The sequence below is a fragment of the Haemaphysalis longicornis genome, unplaced genomic scaffold (assembly GCF_048455015.1).
Source record: "Haemaphysalis longicornis isolate Haplotype H1 unplaced genomic scaffold, Haemaphysalis longicornis Haplotype H1 scaffold_7, whole genome shotgun sequence".
Classification (NCBI taxonomy): Eukaryota; Metazoa; Arthropoda; class Arachnida; order Ixodida; family Ixodidae; genus Haemaphysalis; species Haemaphysalis longicornis.
Window position 1 is genome coordinate 153,285,347 of NW_027526422.1, and position 21,908 is coordinate 153,307,254.

Genomic DNA, 21,908 nt, shown 5'->3' on the forward strand with positions numbered 1-21,908 from the left:
AGTATCTCACGTCTAGCAAATGCATTTATTAAAGGGAAAATCGTTCGCAGATGTGTGGTCGTACTGCTGATCGCTGTGCTTGTTCACCCAGAGCAAAAAAGTGCTTCCTGCTCCATAGTTTTGCGCTGTATGGTAAAAGTTTCAGTTGATGTTATTTGCTTAGTACCTATATTGAGTTCGGTGACTCTTCTCCCGCCTTCAAGTGGGCTCAGATTTTCCTACTAGCGCACCAGTCAGCGAAGCGTCGCATGTGCACTTGTGCAGCGCTTGTGTGGAGCGACACGGACTCGGAGCGTGATACAGTTTACAAACTATCAAAGTAAAGAAAGGCACATTATCTCATTCACAAACGTGTGGTGGCTTAGTTTCAATTGAGCGAGCCAATTGCGACGACCCGTCGGCGGCCGGCGGTCTAAACGCTGTGCCGACTGACTCGATCGGAAGGTCGGCGAACGGTGCAGTAGCGCAGCCAATTGCCAGCTCATCTCCTCCTGACGTCACACGAAAACGCCACAGAAAATGGGCCAGGGTGGAGAGAGGAGGACAGCATTTTCTAACTGATTTTTCCACTAAATAAATGCGCGTAACCAGGCTCAGAACGGTCGAAACATGGCCAACGGACTCCGGACTACAATATGCGCTCGGAATCCCGCAATATTTACAAATCACTTCCGTGTCTCTTTACGTGGTGTATAGTGCACCTGGCACACTTACACCCTCGCAAAAACACGATAACACCCGTTTAAATGGTGTTTTATTTTGTTTTCTTGCCAGCGTTTTGCGGTGTTAGTTGAAGACAAAATTGTGCAAACAATGCTACCCAGTATCGCGGAAAAAGCGTTCTTAAAATAAAGTCTTTCCAGATGTATTTTTAAGCCACCTTCAGGCAACCGGTGGTAACCGGTGGACCACCAGGTCAAAAGAGTGCATACCGAGAGACGGATCTAAAAGGGGAATAAAATAAGGAAATTCGGGGCAAGGATCGGACTCGAGCAGCGCAGGACATGAGAGGTTGGAGGTGACGGGAGAGTCCATCGCTCTGCAGTGGACCGAAGTAGGCTGGTTATGATGGGGGGGATGATAATTAGACATAACCACATACGTCTGGCAACGGACATTTTTTATCTCAACGGTGCTTGTTGACGTCCGCCAGATTTCATGCGTGGATACAAGGACCACATCATGGCGCCCTGCTCCGATTCCTTCGAGAATCCTTGGAGTGTATCTGTACATTTAATTTCCCCTTATGCTGAATAGCAAACTTCCGCAATAAAAAAATGGCGCTTTGTACCCCACGTAAGTGCCTGCAATGGTAAAACGGGATTGAGGTTATACTTGCTGGGTGCACTAAGCCGATGCCGAATAAAAACCCTAGCACGCTATTGGTTCAGTCATTTCCAAACCGAAACGGAGACCAAGTTAAAGACGTTAACTGACCCGGTAATTTTTTTCCGGAATCCGAACCGTTTTTTTTATACCGCGGAACTCGACCCGGAAGTAGACTGGGAAAAAGAAAAGATTCCTCGGGCACATAACTCTGCTCACGGGCTTGGAAGGCGAAAGCGTCGCCCTTATTAACGAGTTCTTTTATTTCTGTGTCGTGCTTGCGTCCCTTTGTCTGCTTTCGTTTCTTCGTCGCCTGGAGCGAATTACTGCGACCGGTAGCCTGGCCGCATTCCGCTCGACCAATCCCAAAAAAAATGAAAGCTCCCCTTCGAAGGCGTGCACTGGTTCCACTCACGTGCCGTTACGTTCGCCCTTTTCTTGCTCTATAAAGGTGGTATCACAGTTGTAACGCAGTCGGTGCTTGCTCTTAAGAGGACCACAAATGTGTTTTTTTTTATCTTCACAGTGGCCGTCATTTCAGTTCCATTCGTTTGGCGCCGCCGCCGGTGACACCTTGGTCACTTTGCGCGTTTGATGAGACATGTTAGGCTTAACAACGGCTACCGATATGTGACGAAAAGGTTTAGGCATGCGGCGTTTACGAAGTGCGGTTGGTGCCATTTTCTTCTGTTCTTTTTCATGTACGATTAAGCGCGTGCCACCAGAACTTCAGTTAGATGCTATTGATAGTTGGCCGCGCAGAGTTCAAAGGCACCGCAAAAAAAAACAAAAAAACTATATACTCTTTTACCTTGCGAAGTGGTACACATCATTGGTTTTATGTTCCCTGCAGATGTCTTACTCCGGCTTGTGCAACAGCGAACAGGCCACAATATTGCTGCACTGCGCATACCAGAGGACCTATGCACAGCAAGTGCCTACTTGCTGCATTTCATACTTAGTGTTATATTGTACCACTACTTTAAAGTATAAGTGCTTATAAGTCTTCATCCTGAAAAAAAGGCACAAAGAAGCAGCCCACCTTATTATAAATAATCCACGTTTCCACGAAACAAGGATACCTTATGCGTGTCTGCACTGCCTGCCACCATCAAAACATCACAAAACCAAAACGTCTCCTTTGCTTTAGACGTTCCTTCTTTCGCCAGCCTTTCACTTAAGCCTCCGGGCCATCAGTGCGGAAGTAGCGAGCTCCGCGGTGCGTAAAATATACGACTCGGTTTTTTAGGACGCGCGGAAAAAGGTTGAGGAAAAAAGTGCGTGTGTTGTAACGAAGGTAATTGATGGTGGTAGGTTCAGCACAAGATACACTCCTAGCAAACTGAGGGTTGCTTTTGACCTTTTGAATGAAACTCAGTACCTATCCGCTCACCATGACGCCGCAAACTATCTATCTCGTGTTTAAAAAAAAGAGTAGCGTTTATAGATAACCGAAACACGAAGAAATGCAGACGGGACGGGCGCTGTCTCGTTTGCCCAGCACTAATCCCCTCAAACTTCTTGCTGCTTTCTGTGATTTTGTTCTGCTTTGTTCTCCGAGATCGGGGTTTACCGACAAGTCCAATGTGATATTCCGCTACCGCTGTCTTTCCGTAGTGGTCATGCTGCTGTCGACAACATAATGGCCCTCTCTGAGGTTACCGCTGTCTCTTCCTTCTACACTTAAAAGACAATGTTTGTTGGAGGTCGCACCGGGCTAAACTATCTCCGACTAAGGTGCTTCTCTTTCTAAAAAAGCTTTCGAGCAGTGCTGCTTCATCTGGAATTGAGCGGTGTGTAACTACCTCGAGAGTATACGACAAGAGGACGAGACGATGCCCATCGTTTCGTCCCCTTGTTGTACCCTCTCGTCGTAGTTGCGTCATGCGGAATTCCGTCTGAAGCAGCACTAACTTGCCTCATTGGTCGTCCTTTTGTATACTGAGGCTCTTTGTGCGGCATCTAGATGACATTTGCGCGAACAGAGCTTTGATAATCTAATGGATGTGTACAACACGTCAGCACACTCTTAGTGCATGTACAAAGCGCCACAGTTTAATATAAACTAGCTCAATAGAAATAGAAAATAGCTCAATAGAAAGCGAGAACAAACAACTGAGCGATGACATTCCGACGATCGAGCCATTACGCAATCCGGAATCAACAAATAAGGGCTATGCTTAAAGGAGGACTGACACCAAATTCAGTATCCTAAAAAATGATATAATTGGCTTCAGTAGTTCGTGAAGACGCCTGCCAGCAATTTTTGTGGCTATCCTCGTCGGGAAACACATCAGAAAACAATTTTAATTGCCATGGCCTCGAGCTATTTCAGATTCCCAGCGCCAGCGAAATCGCCATCAGTGTGACGAAAGACATTCCGCACCCTGGGGACCATAGAGCTTCATACTAATATATACTAGAGGGAAATCTGGAGCTGCATTCGCGGGCCGCCGTGGGCGGCGCCATTGCAGCTAGCGACGTTCCTCGCCTCCTTGGCTTGGTTAGCCACATGGCTTCTATTTCGTCTTGAAGCCAAAATGAATAAAAACTGGTAACATAGTTTTTTTTGTTCATCTTGTATGAAGCTTCTCAATATTTCCTGCAGATACATCTTTCTGGAGGTTTAATTTTATAATAACAAAACAAATTCGATTAATCTTCTGCAGTAATATTGTTGTATTTTTACAGCCAGAGGCAACTTTTCAGCCTGTTCGTGAGCCATGCCAAGGACAAGTGGAACCTGCCTGCCCGGTACATGACGGAACGCTCGCTGGAACGCGGCTCCCCAAGACAGTGGCGCCAGATTTCTCCCTAGTGTATATTAGTATGAAACTCTATGCCGGGGACGGTCCTGTTCTGTATGACGTCGGGTAGCCGTTACCGGAAGCGGAAACAGTCTCCTGTGCTGCTCTTGTTGGTGGTCTCGTTGCGTCAGGCCGGGTCTCTCTACGGCATCGTCAACTTGGTCGAAGTGGCAAAAGAATCACGCTATCTTTTCAAAAACCAATGGGGCAGACCGAGCTGCGCGCGCGCTCACCAGTCGCGGTGCGAGCCTGGACCCCCCGCCGATGGAAACGGAAGACGACGAGGCGACGCCGCTCACCTCGTATAAGGACGCTCTGGAGTGGTACAGGGGCAGGAGACAGGTGTTCCCGCCGCCCCACCACAAGCTTACGAAGAGGGAAGCGGTGACGCTGCGACAACTACAAACGTGCGCGATGTGGACTCCGGTGATAGCCAAGCACGTGTGCCCGGACGTGTATCCGAGCGATGTGTGCGCGGTGTGTAGGAAGGACAGGGCCACGATGGCTCATATCCTGTGGAACTGCAAAGTGAACGACGGTGCTACAGAGACGTTACCGCCGCACCTAGCGGATGCGGTGGCAAGCAAGGACTACGACGTGCAATACAGGGCCGTCCAGCAAGTTTTGGAGGCTCTCGAGCGTCAGCGGCCGAAAGCACTGTCCCCTCGGGGGCTGGGTGCGTGTAGGTAGCCGATGCCGAGGGACCGACTGACACGACGTTAGGGCAGCGTCAATTTTGCCGGACAATAAAGATGTTTTATCTCTCTCTCTCTCTCAGAAACCAATGGAAGGCGAACATCATGAACACAAAAGAACTCAAATGTGTTTAAATGAAATATATTACCCGTAAATAACATCTAATTTACACAATTTCAAATTACCTTCAAATTACCCGTGTCGTGGTTGCAGCCGCAAGCTCGGCCGGGCCAATGCAGACCACGTGAGACCACCCCAGACGATGCAGAAAACACGTGTGACGTCGCGGGTTTTTGATCGACGTAATAACTTGCGATTTTGTTGCCACAATACCGTGACATAATAGCGTCCGGCACTGCCCAGAACTGCCATCTGTGCTGCCGGAGACCGCAACCGAAGCTGGTTAAAAGAAATGCTATGCTTACTGCTGATCAATTTTTGCTCGATTTTCTTTATTAATGGGCGAAGAGGTATTCTTTACAGCATGAAAACGGAAAATCTAAAATGTCGTGTCAGTAATCTTTTGAGGGCCATGCTTAATCTAGCCTATGCATCCTAATGTACGCCCATTCGTGCTAACCCATATCAATCCTTCTTTAATCGACTTTAATATCCCTTAAATACCTTTATCCGCCTTGCATAGACCTTAATAGAGCCTCATCTCACTTATTCCACCTCATTCTATCCTAAGTTTTTGAAGTGAAAGTTTATTTCATAAAAGCAATACAAACATATTGGTATGCAGACGGAGTCCCAGAGTCAAGAGACTGAAAGGGGACCCTCGAATTTGAATACATACGATCATTGCATGGAAGCAGCTATTGGGCACAAGAGCCCATCGGATCAGCACGCAGTGTCAAATGACAAGGAAAATTAGCCTATCGTATACATACACTCAAAAAGGTAGCAGCACCTAATAAAAGAACTAGTTCAAACAATTCGTGAATAACAAAATAGGAAACAAAGGCACATGAGAACACCACGAAAATACGCAATAGATAAAACAAAAAAAACATGGAATTTATTATAGAAAAAGAAACTCTCTCAGATTTTTTTAAAGCAAGTTAGGGATGGGGATGATTTAATAACCATTTGCAAATTATTCCGAAATGTGAAATCTGCAAAACAGGGGGTTTTCTTCCCGTAATTAGTGTGAACAGTCGGTAGTAAGAAATTGTTATTGCTCGAAAACCTACTGGCGCTTTTGCCGCGCAAAATAGTAACATTGATAAGGTTATATGAAAGGTTGCAATGTAGCAATTTGTAAAAAAAAAACATTCCTAAGTTAAATTCAAATATTGCTTTGATTGATACTATGTTATTCTGACGCATTAGCCCTAACGCACAGGAGCAACAGGAACTAAATGTTATAAGGCGAATACATTGGTTTTGAATATGTTGCACAGGTGTAACGTGAGAAGAGTATGTGTTGCCCAATGAGACAATGCCGTAATGAAAATGGCTGTGAACGAAAGCAAAATACAAAGATAATAAAGCTGTATGAGGAAAAAAGCGGCGAGCATTAATTAAAGCTCGTATACCGAAAGCCGTTTTCTGCTTGGGATAAGAAAAATGAGAACGAAATGTAGGTGAGGGTCGAGGTGAATACCAAGGAATGTAACATCGTCGCAAGTTGTAATTAAATGAGGTCGAAGGTTTAATTGCGGGAAAAAAAGTGATGGATTTCTGGTGAGACCTAAAGACCATGAATTTAGTTTTTCAGGGTTAATCACTAAATAGTTGTCACGGCACCACTTTACAACGTTAATTAGTAATGCATTCAAGTATGACGTGAGGCAACTTAATAATTTATCAGATGAAATGGTTGTATCATCCGCATACAAGACGCAATGGAAAAAACTAACGCAATCCGGAAGGTGATTAACATACAAAATAAAGAGTAAAGGACCTAAAATTGACCCCTGGGGCACACATTGGTTAAATGTTCTAGTTTCAGAAAAAGCGTTAGCCACATATACATAGGATTGTCTGTTAAGTAAATAGTTTTTCAAAAATATTAGTGTTGGTCCTTTTATGACATAAGCTTCAAATTTTTTTTAACAAGATAATATGATTAATCGTACCAAACGCCTTTGTAAAGCCCCAAAATACTGAACCCACAAATTTTCCAGAGTCAATAGATTTTTAATGAAATCTCTTAGGGAAAGTAATGATAGGTTGGTGGAACGTCCAGGCCCGAAACCGGAAACCGAATTGTCATGTATTCAGTAGATTAAATTTATTTAGGTAGCTGTTCGATTAGATAACTTAGACAAGAAAGAATGGATATCGGGCGGTAATTGGATATTAATAACCGATCACCTTTTTTGAAAACAGGTAAGACTTTTATTATACACTCTTTTGTACTAATTCAACGTAAAATCACGTTAATCAACCCTAAGCTGTGTTAACTGCATCTCACTAATCATTACTATCAATCGCTAATCAATCACTATTCTATTTTATTATATGCTATTGTACCTCAATTTGTCGTAATTTACTGTAATTCACCCGAATTCATATTAATCGAAAAAAAATGATTTTTCTGTCCCATTGAAACTCTTGCTCGCTGTGTGTCGGTTGACGGTCGCACGTTATAGTAGCTACGGTGATTCCGGAATGGAAAAGTAAATACGTACACATGTGTAGCAACCTCCCGCAGTAACGCAATCTCGGTGACAACTGTCGCACCGATCTTGGGAACCTGCTGAAACCTCTTGGACACTTTGGAGATCCGTTCAGTTGGTCATTGCATTGGTTGTGCGAATGTTGCCAGTGAGTTGGCTCAGAGCAAGTCAGTCGTTTTGTAGGTATCGGCGTTGCTTTACAGCGATGTCCTTGAAAAATCCAATCGCTGAGCTTAAGGCGCCAAAGATACATATTCATAATGAGGTAAAAGAAGAGGAGGAGGGGATGCAGGAGGAGGTATGCATTTAATGATGCGGCTTAGCAGGTGGCTACGGATTAACTTAGACCACCTACGGATCTTCAACGTGCGCCGATATCTCTTCACACGAGCCTCCTAATTTTTTGTTTCCCTCGGAAAAGCGACCGCCGCGGCGGCCATCGAATCCGATTCCTTGAGCTCAGCATACAGGGAATTGTTGCGAATGCGTTCAAGTCTGCGCGGAATAGTACAAACTGCTTGGGCAACCCTTTCTAACCCCACGTACTCTTTCATGTCAGAAAGCGAGCCACCTGCTTAGCAGAAGCATCGTTAAGTCGACGTGCTCGTGCTCTATTGCTGTAAAGTGGGTAAGCCAATACGGGCAAGCTTGTTCCACAAACATATCGTATTTAGGGTGGCATTGTAAAGTTATTTTCTCTTAAACAGTTCAAATGACTGCAACAGGTATTGTAGGCGGGCAACTTGGAACATAACTGAGTTACAAACAGCGCAGTAAACAGGAAGATATGAAGATCACATAAACACGGCGCTGAAACAAAACTGAGCTCGCTGTTTGTGTGATCTTCCTATCGACCTGATTCCTGCGCTGTTTGTAACTTAGTTCAAATGAGCACGACCACAGCGGGGGGATGCTACCCCCGTTTTCGAAATTTACTCGGCACCCCCTCTTTCTTGTTCTGTGGATGTGACGTATACACATTCCACGCACTATAGATTTGTGAGCGGCACCCAGCGTTAACCCGCTTCCCAAACCCAACTCTGTCATCCTGGGAGGTGGGGCTTTCTTACCCTAGCGCGGCGACACAGTTTGCGCTGATGACCAAGGCGGAGTAACTTGACGGTTGCTTGCAAAGAAGGCGCCGTGGACTGATGCTGCTAGTAAAAATAAAGTTTATTTCTTCCCTTCCTTCCCTCGAGACCCTTCTTTACTACCACTGATAAGATTGCAGTATGTCTTAATCTGCTCTCTTCACAATCTTCTTGAATGCCCCCACTCCGTTTGCGCTCGTTTCAATGGTGAGTTTGTACCTACGTCACATATTGCCGTGAACCATGCAATGGGTTTGTTTATTTATGTTTTGCTTTTACCGTCCGGCTGCGCCGGTCTGTGTTATCTGTGTGCCAAGGGAACCGAGTGTTCCATTCTTTATTTCTATGCCGCACGTGTTATCTCTTTCTCTTTTTATAGGGAGAGCATTTCCAACTAACGTCAACAGCCTAGAATAATCTTCTTTGATCTACAATGTACTGAATTTAAATCGACGGTTCGAGAACCACTCGCGCCGAAAGATAAAAGCGTGCAGAGCAGACTCTGCGGTATCGACTTGCCGACGCTCGCCTGCACACGTCACTTTGTTGACTGCTGCTTCGCCGCCTGTGTATTCTTTGAGTTGTTATGGGAGCACAAGTTACCTCCAGTAAACGTGCTTTCCTTCAAGGCAACTGCCTCGTCTTTGGCTTCGTGACATCTGGTGGAGGTGCTGGGTACATGCACCCTAAACCCTCTTGAAGTCGTCAACGAAGCCCAACTCGTGCCAGCCAACGACAGCAAGTCCTAAAGCCGGAGTTTGGACTACTGCCGGATAAATTGAAGGCGGAGGACGTCCCGACTGGTGCCATGAACAACGCATATACGATGACCAACGCAGCGAGCACTCCCGTAGTTCTGCAGCAACCCCGGGAGCCACCATCTTTTCACGGGTCACCTACGGATCCTGAGGAATGGCTGGAGCATCTCGAGAGGGTCCGAACGTTTTACCGATGGGATGACGACAAAACTCTCAGGCAAGTGTTTTTCTACCTTGAAGACTTCGCACGCATTTGGTTCGAGAACCACGAACGTACGCTGACGACCTGGGAGTTATTCAAGACCGAGCTTTCGAAAACGTTCCCGACTCTGGCACGCAAGGAACGGGCCAAGAACGGCTGAAGACACGCACGCAGTATCCCAATAAAACCATGCTCGTGTTCGTTGAGGAGTTGAAGCGACTTTTTCGCAGTGCGGACCCAGAAATGAGCGAAGGAGAGAAACTAAGGTTTCTGAGGCGAGGGGTTAAGCAGGAGCTCTTCGCATGCCTTCTCCGCAATCCCCCCGAAGACTGTAGCCGATTCGCGTCTGAGGCGGCCACGTTGGAAAAGACGCTGGACATTCGTACGAGGCAGTACGACAGCCCCATCAATGCTCTCACTTCGGAGCCGATAGGTGCCGGGGCTATTAGCTCTAACACACTAAAGGTGACCATCCGCGCAATCGTCAGCGAGGAGCTTCGGAAAATTTTAAGTGCGAATGCACTTAAGCGAGCCTGAATCGTCCGCCGCCGTCGTCCGCATAGCAACAGCTGCGGGTGCGCGCGCTCCTCGTCTTCCCTAACAACGGGGGGAGATGGGCGCGCGCTGCCTGGCCGCGTCCCTATGGCTCATTCTTGTTGTTGTTCCTGCTGACATGGCACATACCCACGTGGGGGATTGGCCAGGAATCGGGCGTGAGAAGGGCTAATGCACCCGCTTAAAGGAGCACTGAGACGAAATTTCAAAGCTTAGATAACTATGTAAAACGCTTCCTTTTTATCAGGAGATATCTCTCAGCAAGTTTTAACAGCAACCGTTCAGCGAAACATATTTAAAATCCATTTTAATCTTCGCCCACACGAGAAAGCCCAGAGCGGGTCGACGTGACATCATCTGCTACGTGCCCCAAACTGCCGACGTCGGGGCTCCCGTGACGAAGCCGAGGCGCTGGCTGTGGTTGGCGCGAGCTGCTCGGGCGTGTGTACACGTCATGGTTTTGCGACTGACGTCATGCTGCCCGGGCCTGTGGGGACGGCGAAGACCTCGACCGGTCTGGGCGCGCGCGTGCGCTCGCTCGCGAGCGCTTCCAGAGAGGCAGCGATACGGCAAGAATGGTGACGTCACGTGATACATCCTGTCATGGCGGCCGCTCGGCGTTTTAAGTGCGAATGCACTTCTTAAGCGAGCCTGAATCGTCCGCCGCCGTCGTCCGCATAGCAGCAGCTGCGGGTGCGCGCGCTCCTCGTCTTCCCTAGCAACGGGGGGAGATGGGCGCGCGCTACTCTCCTCCTCCTCTCTCCGCTCAGTGACTGCGGGTATTGGGCGCCTCCTCTCCACTTCGGGCGGGAGAGCTCTCGCTCGCGTAGCGGGCGCTCCGCATTCCGACGCGTGAGGGCGCTCGTGTAGCCCTCGCCGTAACGGCGGGCGCTACTCTCCTCCTCCTCTCTCCGCTCAGTGACTGCGGGTGTTGGGCGCCTCCTCTCCACTTCGGGCGGGAGAGCTCTCGCTCGAGTAGCGGGCGCTCCGCATTCCGACGCGTGAGGGCGCTCGTGTAGCGGCCGCGTGGCGCGGGAGAGTAATAGTCGAGCGCGCGCCGTCGTCGAGAGCGGTCGCATCTCGATAACGATGATGGTGGACCGGGCAACGGTACCAGCAATAACGAGTGAAATATCTTTCTTTGTAGTTGTGTGCGTGTGTGTAATCTCTCGACTACTCATTAAGATCACGATATCCACCGTAATCGCGCAATCAACAACCGTGCATTCGCACTTACACACTCTCCCCCTCGGGGAAGTGCGAGGGAATTTTTTTCCAACGACGCCGCAAGCTTCAGTCGCTTCCCTAACTAACGTCACCCGAGAAGAGATTCAACAGGCACTGGGACTTCTATGACCTACACAGCAGCTGTTCGTCTACCCCGCCCTGCTCCAACACGTCGTCAAGAGGCCCCGCCGTACCGCCGCCCACTGCCGCCCGCCCGACTCCCTGTAGTCCGCAACCAGACGCCGAGGAAGACGGACGTATGGCGAACACCGGATAATCGCCCGCTGTGCTACCACTGCGGAGAGGCCGACCACATCTACCGTCTCTGCCCCTACAAGAGGTTCGGTTTGCGAGGGTTCTCCGTCGACGCTCCACGCCCCCGGCCCGGCCAGCACCCTACGTAAATCGAAGATTACCTGTCCAACACCAACCGAGGTCCAGCGCGCTTCAACCGTTCGCCGTCACCCTACCTATACCGATCGCCAAGCCGTCGAAGCAACGCAAACTTTCCGCGTGGGAGTTCCCCAAGCACACGTAGGGGAAACTAAGAGCAGCAACTTCTGGAGGTAAAGTTGCACGACGGCGGAAAAATAAAAACCCTCCAACGACTCAATGACTTGCCGAAGACCATCATTCACGACATGCCCTCAGCCCAACAACCCGATCCAACCCGCACGTGACTACCGAACACCACGACAACAACACGACACGACGCATACCCTAAATGGCAGAGCCTGCCGCTGAGAAGACTACGACAATGACTGCGCATAGTGCCCGCCCGCCAACACGCACAAGCCGAGATACGGCACCCCGACGCACCCATAACTCGAGAAATGCGGCGTCCGACGTCGAGTTGTCCATCGACGGCTGTGACGTAGTCGCCCTCATCGACACGGGAGCCGACTACTTATTAATGAGCGGGTCATTCGCATCCAAGCTGAAGAAAGTTTCGACAAGATGGGATGGACCGCACATACGCACAGCAGGAGGCCATCTCGTAACACAAGTGTAACGTGCACATCGCGCGTCACCATAGACAGCACCACGTACTCTGCCGCGTTCGTCATTTTGCTTAACTGCTCCCGCGATGTAATTCTTGGAATCTACTTTTTGATGGACAACGGTGCAATAATTGATCTGCAAACAAGGTTGATAACCTTTGCCTTCGATCACTCCACGACGCCGGTACCAAACTCCGAACACCGTGTTGCTGTAAGGATCGCCGACGATCACGTCACCCTGCCACCGCGCGCAAGCTTGATAATCGCCGTCTACTGTGAGGATGCTGCTCCTGACATCGACGATATCGTAGAGAGTGACCAAAGCTTGCTTCTCGACTGCGGTGTCTCCGTCGCAAGAGGCATTGCGCGCTTTAAGCAATGCAAACACCACGTTTGGTCACTAATTTCACAGAGGAGTGCCAGCATCTAAACAAGGGCGCTGCAATTGCGTTCCTGGAGGAAACGCAAGAAACAAGTCAAGTGATAACGGTCGCCAACTTTGAACGTGCATCCTTTCGACGTGAACCCGGCGCTGCCACAAGAAAACCGGGACAAATTATTGGATTTGCTCCGTCGCTGCAGCGAGTGTTTTTCGTCGAACTCAAAATTACGTCAGACACTGCTAGCAAAGCACCTAATTATAACCGAAGATGCAGCCCGACCTACCCGACAGTCACCGTACCGCGTGTCTTCACACGAGCGGGAAGCCATCCGGACAAGTCTAAGACATGCTCAGCTACGACATTATCGAACAACAGCTATTGAAAAGCACCTGGGCTGCTCCGGTCGTACTCGTGAAGGAAAAAGACGGCACATTGACGTTCTGCGTTGACTACCGGCGACTGAACCAAATCACCAAAAAGGACGTGTACCCCCTGCCACGAATCGACGACGCCCTCGACCACCTCTGCCACGCGAAATACTTCTCTTCAATGGTTTTGAAGACGTGCCCCTGCAAATTGAAGTGGACGAGAGAGACCGAGAGAAGACTGCATTCATAACCCCGGGCGGCCTACACGAGTAAAAACGGAGGAGAGTCTGGCGATTGTAATCACCCGGCTTATGAAAACTTGCATTTCGACCACTTTATTTATTTATTTATTTATTTATTTATTTATTTATTTATTTATTTATTTATTTATTTATTTATTTATTTATTTATTTATTTATTTATTTATTTATTTATTTATTTATTTATTTATTTATTTATTTATTTATTTATTGCGAATACTGCAAGCCAGATTTTCTGGCCCAAGCAGGAGGGGCAACTGGCAATACACAATCATTTATACAAGGATCAAACTTTTTTTTAAAGTAAGAAAACAAACAAACGAAAATTACAAGGCACGTCGGTAAAGACATAGCACATCGTACAATGCATATACTCAATGACAAATACTCGCATGGAGCGCTTCGGAAAAATTTCTGGCCTGAAGGACAGTTTCGGGAAGTGCATTCCATTCAGAAATGGTGCGGGGAAAAAAACTAAGCTTGAACTGGTTTGTTTTTGCGAAAATAGGCTGAAGTGATTGAGTATGCGTGTGTCGTGTCGTTCTTGTGCTTAAGGGATGAACTAAAGTCGATGGAGTTATTCTCACTTTAGACGTAACAATATTGTGCAAGAATGATAACCGGGCCAAGCGTCTTCGAGATTCTAGAGATTGAATGCCATTGTCAGACATGAGCTTGGAAGGAGACTCGTAACTCCCATATTTGCAAAAAATAAACCGTACTGCTTTTCTTTGGAGGAGCTCTAGCATGTAAATATCCTTTTTAAAGGGTGGATCCCAAACCATGGAGGCATATTCCAGTTTGGCTCTAACGAAAGTATTGTAGGCTGAAAGCTTGGCGTGAGTTGGGGCATGTCTTAATTTGCACCTCAAAAAACACAACTTCGTAAACGCAGCTGAACAAATACGTGATACATAGGACAACCAAGTTAAAGTAGAATTTAGTGTGATGCCGAGGTATTTATATTCTGCAACGTCTGCGATTGCAGTGTTCTGCAGGAAATACTGGGAACGAAAGAAAACGTTTTTTCGTGTTATTCTTAAAAAAGCACATTTTCCGGCATTAAGCATCATTCCCCACTCCTCACACCACCTCTCTGTTTGTACTAGGGATTCTTGCAAGAGAACACAGTCGTGAGGTGAGCGAATTTCTCTAAAAACAATACAATCGTCGGCAAACAGCCTGACAGAGACCGCTTCAGGAATTACAGACACCAAATCATTTATATAAAGAAGGAACAACAGTGGCCCCAGTACACTGCCCTGGGGTACACCAGACGTGAAAGCAAGAGAATGAGAGAAACAACCATTAATATCAACATACAGTTATCTGTTGGCAGAAAACCCCAGTTTTGGAGCCCTACTTTCATTCGGACTATGAGGGTCGCTCCATTGTTAGCAGGAAACGTACTCTATAATTGCCACATTTCTATGTTATTGGTACATTGCTGATTTAATTTGAATTTGGGACCCACTGCGGGATGTTGTTCCATGTATGATGCGAGGTTGAATGGCAAGCGCTTATGTGAAGGCGTGTTCTTTTCTATTTACATTTTAATTGCAGGAATCGAACCTAATTCCGGCTAAGCAGTGAGAATTTGAGTTCAAGCTATCTGCTTTGCATTCTCACATCTTGAAGATCTCCAAACCATGTTCCTACGACTGATTTCCAATTGCCCTTGTATTGCGGGAGTTAGCTGTTTTTCTGAGGCAGCGATGAATTCATTCCAACAAGCGCGAATTCTGGTCTTTTTTTTTTTAAACATCAGTGTAATTTCTCATTTGCATCGAGCTACACGTAAACAAGGGAGAAATTGTGGATGAAATGATTCTGACATGAGTTAAACCAGGCGACGGCTGCCCAAAATCGGTGTTCCAAACATACCACCGGAAGTCTGTTAGGAGGGATGGTTGTTTGCCGAAATGAAACGGCTGCATAAAGGTACGGGTGGAGTTAAAAAGGACGTGTTTATTTTACTATGGTCACATGTGGCCGACCCGCCGGTTATGTTGTAAACGGCCGAGAGGAAGAAAGAAAGGGATAGAGACGGGCAACTTCCGGCCCTGACGAGTGGGTACGCGCTCTCTTCTTGGCGTACGTAGAACCCTGCGGGTGCCAATAGGGAGTTTTAGAATAGGGGGCCCCAACGCTCTGGGGCCCCCAAGCGTCTTGGGGCCTCGTACTGCGCATGCGCAGAACCCAAGCCGCCCTTGGGGTTTTGCGTTTGCGTTTAGCGCACGCTATTTTGCTGAAATAGCGGGCGCCCCAAAGCTGGCCCCAAGAGGAGCTTGCGTCGCTCTCGCAGGCAGCGAGACTTCGCGTGATCGACAAAAATGGCCGACCCCAAAGGGCAAGCTACCCGAGCGAGGTTCACCGTCGAGGATGACATAAATTTATTAAAGGAAATTTGCGCAGAAAATCCATTTAAGGACTCAAAAGCGTGGCTGGTCATCGCCAAAAACATCGAAGTCGGCACAAAAAGGATCTTCACTGTGCGGGCCATCCGCGATCGTTGCGACCTGCTGCTCGCACAGTTCGTGCATGAAGATCGCACAAACTTAAAAAAGTAAGTGCTGCTTTCGTTTGCCAATTCTACCACTTGCGTTTGTTGACAGAAAGCGTGGCATTTGCTTCATTGCCTGTCACCTGCCGCCTACAGAAGTTCAGGAGTTCGTGCGCTACGTTACAGGTCCGGTACTGAAGAGCAGTATGACGAAAAGCACCACCTACTGCAAGATACGCTTGATCTGGCGAAGGAGTTCGGCTACCAGATTAAGCGGTCGGCGGTGCGAAAAATAACCGTCGCCCGCTCGCACCAGCGCTCCGACACTGCGGCAGAGCGGACCGCGGCATCTACTGCACGAGACACCGCGGCGGCCGCTGCTGTGAGCAGGAGCTCCGCCGACAGCCTCACGCAGCCGGAAAATCCCGAGTGTAAGTGACCTCCACGAGCATGTTTCTTTGATTTTTGAATGCTATTTTTGAAATCAAGAAAACAACCGCGTGCCCATTGATTGCAAGTGTAGGCGCCGACGCCCGTGTCATCACGGGGGCGCCGAGTGAAAAAAATAAGTGGTGTCTGGTGCCGAGAAAATTTTGTGCCGGGTACAAATACGGAAGCATTTGGTAAAAAAAAAAAAAAGTGGTCCGGTTTTTAAGGAAGTTTTATCTTGAGAACTGGCGCTGAAAAGACCGACCAAGAAAAAAAACACAGGGTAATGCGCTCCTGTTTGTGGTCTGGTCCACAGAAACACAGACCATCAAACCTTTACCCTGCGGTTATTTTGTGGTGGTAAATCTGCCTGTCGTCATCGATTTTTTTTTTGGCTCCGTTTTTCGTGAAAAACTTTCGTTTTGTTGCCCTATCATTGGTTCCTACTTGACAACATTCAGCAACCCTGTCAAACAACTACAACATTTCTTACTATGCTATAACATTTTTTTGTAGAAGAACTGCGTTTTTGTCATGAACGGTAAAATATACACTACGCCCACAAATGACAGTCACCCGCAAACCTCAGATATATATATATATATATATACAGATGTTTCCTAGTGCAATTGTTGAAGTTACCAGCACCTTCCCCGCCAAACGAGGCTGGCTGGGCTTCATAGTTGGCTTCGATCAGAGAAAATTACGCTTCACATAATAGTTCCTTTCGCACAATATGCACTGCCCAATAGTTTTGTCGTGAATTGGGCTTTTGCAACAGATAACATTTGCTGTGAAATATATTGTCACGGGTGGACAATGCCCCATGGCGCCATGGCCAGGCATCGAAGACGAGGAAAAGGCTGGCAAGCAGCCTGCATAGGCTGTCACGGCTGCTTGTAAATATTGTAAATAGATCATCCATAATCATTCATGGTTCGAGTATTGCCACTGTGTAACAATATTTTCAAATACAGGCGAACCTCATTAATTCAAACTCACTTATTTTGAACTTGTGGTTTATTCGAACTGATGCTGCGGTCCTACCAAAGTTATGTGTATTTCAATTGCTTTCGTTAAGTCGAACTTGTTTTAATTTGAACAAATTTTTGGGCCCCTTTGAGTTTGAATTAACGAGGTTCGACTCTACTTCCCCAGCTGTAACAGCGTTGCTCGGAGCGGTGCCCCAAAAGTGTGCAGTAACATTTTGCAGAGTTGTTGCTCATCGTACACTGTGGTAAAAAAGTACTCTTAAATTATTACTGGGGCGCAATGAGTCCAGCAGTTTCTTTTTTCATGTCATGTGGTTGACTGTGCTTTTGGTATTGTTGATAGAACGTACAAGCTGCATTGAAAAACATTTTTGTCGGATGCACGTAAAAAACTGCCGATTTTCTACCATTTAAATCGTTGCTATATTATTATACTTTGTGTTTAAAATATTTGCAACTTTTTTGCATTACGCAAAATGTTTTCCAGGGCTGCATGGTATATCGCCTGGCGTCGCAGACGTACTTCAGTATGTTTATGAAAACAATGCCAGATACCACGACGACATCCCGGAAGACACGCGGAGCAGTGGTGAGGAGGGCCCCAGTGATGACCTGCAAGGCACCACCATCCGAGGCCCCAGCTCCAGTCATGGCCGAGGTGCCAGTGGCAGCCAAGTGCTAAGTGTTCGGGAACTGTTGAGCTTCCCCCCGCAACAAACGAGCCAAAGCACCGACCGCCCCACCAGTGCCAGCCAAGTCCCAAGTGCGCGGGAAACCTCAAGCTTCCCCCCGCAACCGACCAGCCAGAGCACCGGCCCCAACAGGGAAGCTCCACAAGGAAGACGGGGCAAGTTGATAATTCTTTTCTGCTTCGGAACACTTGTACGCACTTACTCGTTGAAAATGCAAATTCGGCAGGGCTTGCAGAACTAGCGATTGCATTAAAAATGTAATGCACATTCATTTTGCGGCAGTAACAATGGTTGGGTGAAACAAAGGAAGTTGAAAAAGTAAACTTAGACTAAGTACACTAAGTACACTGACTACATGCACAGCATTCTGGTGACAGGCTGTCATGCTTTCACAGTTTGCACGTTTACCAGACACTCTCCCTGATATCGCTTGATCACACACTTCTCTGCTGTGGTAGTTACGTCACAATACCTGTAAGCGATTGCAGAGAAGGCCCTTGCAGATCAGGGGCATTTTATCTAGCGATAAGACAGTTATTTTTAAATCAAGCAACAAAAAAGTTTGTTTCTCATTTTCCAACAGGGTGATAGAAAGGGCTGTATCTTCACGCGCTGATATTTCCACGTGCCTTGACAGAACTACCACAGACAATGGCACGCTCCAGCACTTTTCTTTAGGGAGTGTGTCCACTAAATGTATTTCAGAGTGTGTCAGCCTTTCACCAGAGTGCTCTGCAGGCACAGAGCGGCACGATCTCCTGTGTTTATTGTCGTAAAGCTTTCGACTGTACACTAACTAGGCCAGTACAGTGAAATGAAAAGTCGACTAAATAAGACATACATAAAAACAAGTCCACGGGGGAGAATGGACAAGGCCCAAAGCCCGCCTCGACATGTAACAAGGACAAGTGCTCACACAAAGTCAGTTGACAAAACCAAGTGGAAAAGCAAAGGAAACTGTGAAGGGGAACAAAGTTGGTGGCACCTCACTTTAGTTGTTATGCCACCAAGCTACACACTGCTGTGAGGTGTGTGGGATATTAAGCTTAACTACAAACACGTAAATTTTTTTCCTCCCATCACTATAACCTTAAATGCGGTCCCATTTTACCTTCATTAAAATACAGCCACAGCACTTATGAACTCAACTTTCAACCTCAATACGTGCCACTCTGAATTTTAATAAAAGGCTGTTACAAAGAATTGTTTGGAGAACAAGTGTAATGATCTCGTGTTTCTTTTTTTGGTACTTTGTAGGCGTTAGCAGGCCCAGAGAACCGGAGAACAATCTCCAATTCTTTCAAAGAAGACTTACCCATGAGAATGGATGGCGCGACCAAGAAAACTCAAGGGAGCTTCGGCGCCTCGCCTTAGAAGAAAAGCGCCTGGATTTTGAGTGGGCCTCACTAGAGCAGCGAAAAGCTGAATGGAAGGCTGCATGTGAAGAACGAGAAGAGGAGCGGCGGCTACGGATGGAGGAGGTGGCCGAGCTCCGGAGGGAGAGAAAGCAGGAGCAAGAGGAGAGGGCAGAAGAACGGCGGTTATTGCTGGCGCAGCAAGAAGCCCTCCTCCAGCAGCGGGCGGAGGAACACCGCATGTTTATGGCTCAGCAGGAGGCACTTTTAAATGTCATTCGAGCACTCGCCATGAAAAAGTAATTGCCTCTGGCTAATCCATTCTTTACCTCTGAATTTTCCAAGTTAGTCCCTCCATCATATTATTGACCTTCTCCGTCTTCTAGACCCGTCTTTTGTTATCCACTCTGTTACCCTGTTAGTCCACTCTGTTACCCTTCATCTCACTACACAGCCAGCCTCAGTTAATTTCTTTCCTTTTACTTACTTATTTTTTCATGTATGATATCTACTTCTGCTTGTTCCCTGATCCAGGAAGGTCGTTTCCTGTCCATAAGTGTTGCTTCTGTAATTCTTCGTTTCACGGCTCATTGAGCCAACCTTATTTTGCTTTCCTGTTGTTTAGTGAGGTGGTAAGTTTCCTCTCCATATGTCATCACCAGCAGCATGTTTTCATTGTATATTCTTCTTTTAAGTGAAAGAGGTAGCTGCTTTTATTTGTGGATGAGTGCAGGGTGCACCCCAGCCCATCTCCCCCTCCTATCAGAAATGATTTGATTTGATTGTAGGGTTTAACGCGCCGACGCAATGCAGGCGATGAGGCGCGCCGTAGTGGAGGGCTCCGGATTAATTTTGACCACCTGGGGATCTTTACCGCGCACCGAAATCTCGTTCACACGAGCGTTTTTGCTTTTCGCCTCCATCAGAAAAGCGGCCGCCGCGGCCGGGAATCGAACCCGCGACCTCGTGCTCAGCAGCGCAACGCCTTAGCCACTGAGCCACCGCGGCGGGTTCCTCTCAGAAATGCAAGATTATGTCCTCGTCACGTTCTGCTTTTCCTCTTTTCATGCCCTTGACAGCCTTTTCTACTTGTTTAGTTACTACAGTGGAGCCCGCTTATAACGAACCTGAGCGTCACGCGGCCTCCATTCGTTATGTCCCGAAGTTCGTAGTAAATGGACCCGTGTAAAAAAAAGTAAAGAAAAAGAAATCAGAAGTCAAAAGAGAATGTATTTTTTTCGCAAAGAAGTCCATGATGGCTGCTTGTTTCTGCGGGGCAGACTTGATGAGGGCGGTCTCCAGTTTATTTAGAGCAACCGCGTGATCTTTGCCGGGGCCCTTGGCGTAAACAAGTTGTTTAAGCTCCTCTATGTAGCCCATTACAACCGGCGCACTCTAGGCGCAGGCTCAGAAGTTTCGTCATCATCCACGTCAGATTCCTTCGCATCGCTCTTGCCCCGCCCCGGCTGCACTTTCGAAGTGGTAGTATGTGGCAGGAAAAGCAGGGTCACTGCCGTCGGGGAAGTTTGCACGTGGAGCGCAGAGCAGTTACCAATTACGAGCAGCACGTGCATGCCTTGTTTCTGCATGTCACGGTCGAACTCGCTCAGCCACTCCACGAATAAATCTCACGTCATCTACGCCTCAGCGTTAGGCCTGTAGTGCACAGGCACATAGCTCCTAAAGCAATGTGGCTCGTTCGATTTTAAGATGATGAAGGGCATGCGCCGGTCGCTGCCATCCATGTTAGTGCACAGAAATAGTGGGACGTGCACTTTGCTATGCTTCCTGCCAGTGCATGTGTCGCTTTTCATAGCATGCATTTTATCGGGAAACATCTGGCAAAATAACACCGTTCAATTTGCGTTATATACGTCACACTTCGCATAGCTTGAAATAACTTCTCCATTTTTTTCAAGCCACGCTGCAGCATCTTGGTCACTTGCAGACGCCGCCTTGCCGACAATCAACTTAAACAATGCCGTGCCGCACATTGAACCGATGTAGCCACCCATTGCCTGGGCAAAATTCGAAGTCTCTGGCTTTGCGTAGCATCATTGGGCCACTTAATGGAATGTCGCAAGCCCGTGCGTCGATGAACCACTTCAGTAGCATGTCGCCGGCAGAGCTGGGAAGAGACTGTCGTTTCAACCCACATCGCGGTGCGGTCATTCGCTGTAACCGATCGGCAGGGCTCAAAGTCGTTCAATGTACATGGGATTTAATGTCATTGAAATAACGTATATTTTGACCGTCACACAGGTTTTGTTCGTTATGAGAGAAAGTTCGTTTTAAGTGGGGCTGTTATATGCGGGCTCGACTGTAGTTGGACATTACAAGCTAAGCTCATTCCCTCAGTTTCCCCTGGTCTAACGTCGCTGGCATACAGGCTGGTGTTGAAATGTTCGGCTACTTTTATTGCCTCGTCCATGTTGTGTGTAATGTTGCCCTTCTTGTCTCTGAGTGCATACATTGTCTTCCTCTTAGCTGTTTTCAAACTTCCTCCTAGTTCCAGTGTTTCCTGGATCACTGCCATGTTGTACGCACGAATGTCATTTGCTAAACTTGTAGTAATCAGCTTTGTCAGCTCTGCTGATTGAAGTTGATTCACCGTACTTGACACCTTTATGATCTTA

General features: G+C 47.5%; 1 protein-coding gene across 1 annotated transcript; it reads left to right on the top strand.

Annotated features, from left to right (window-relative positions):
* The first annotated feature begins 15,602 nt into the window (after positions 1-15,602).
* On the top strand, positions 15,603-20,747 carry LOC144147148 (uncharacterized). Its single transcript, XM_077679219.1, has 4 exons — positions 15,603-15,867; positions 15,991-16,235; positions 17,713-18,072; positions 19,175-20,747. Exons 1-4 carry the CDS (start codon positions 15,635-15,637, stop codon positions 19,573-19,575), a joined length of 1,239 nt encoding a protein of 412 aa, XP_077535345.1. The 5' UTR covers positions 15,603-15,634; the 3' UTR covers positions 19,576-20,747.
* The last annotated feature ends 1,161 nt before the right edge of the window (positions 20,748-21,908 follow it).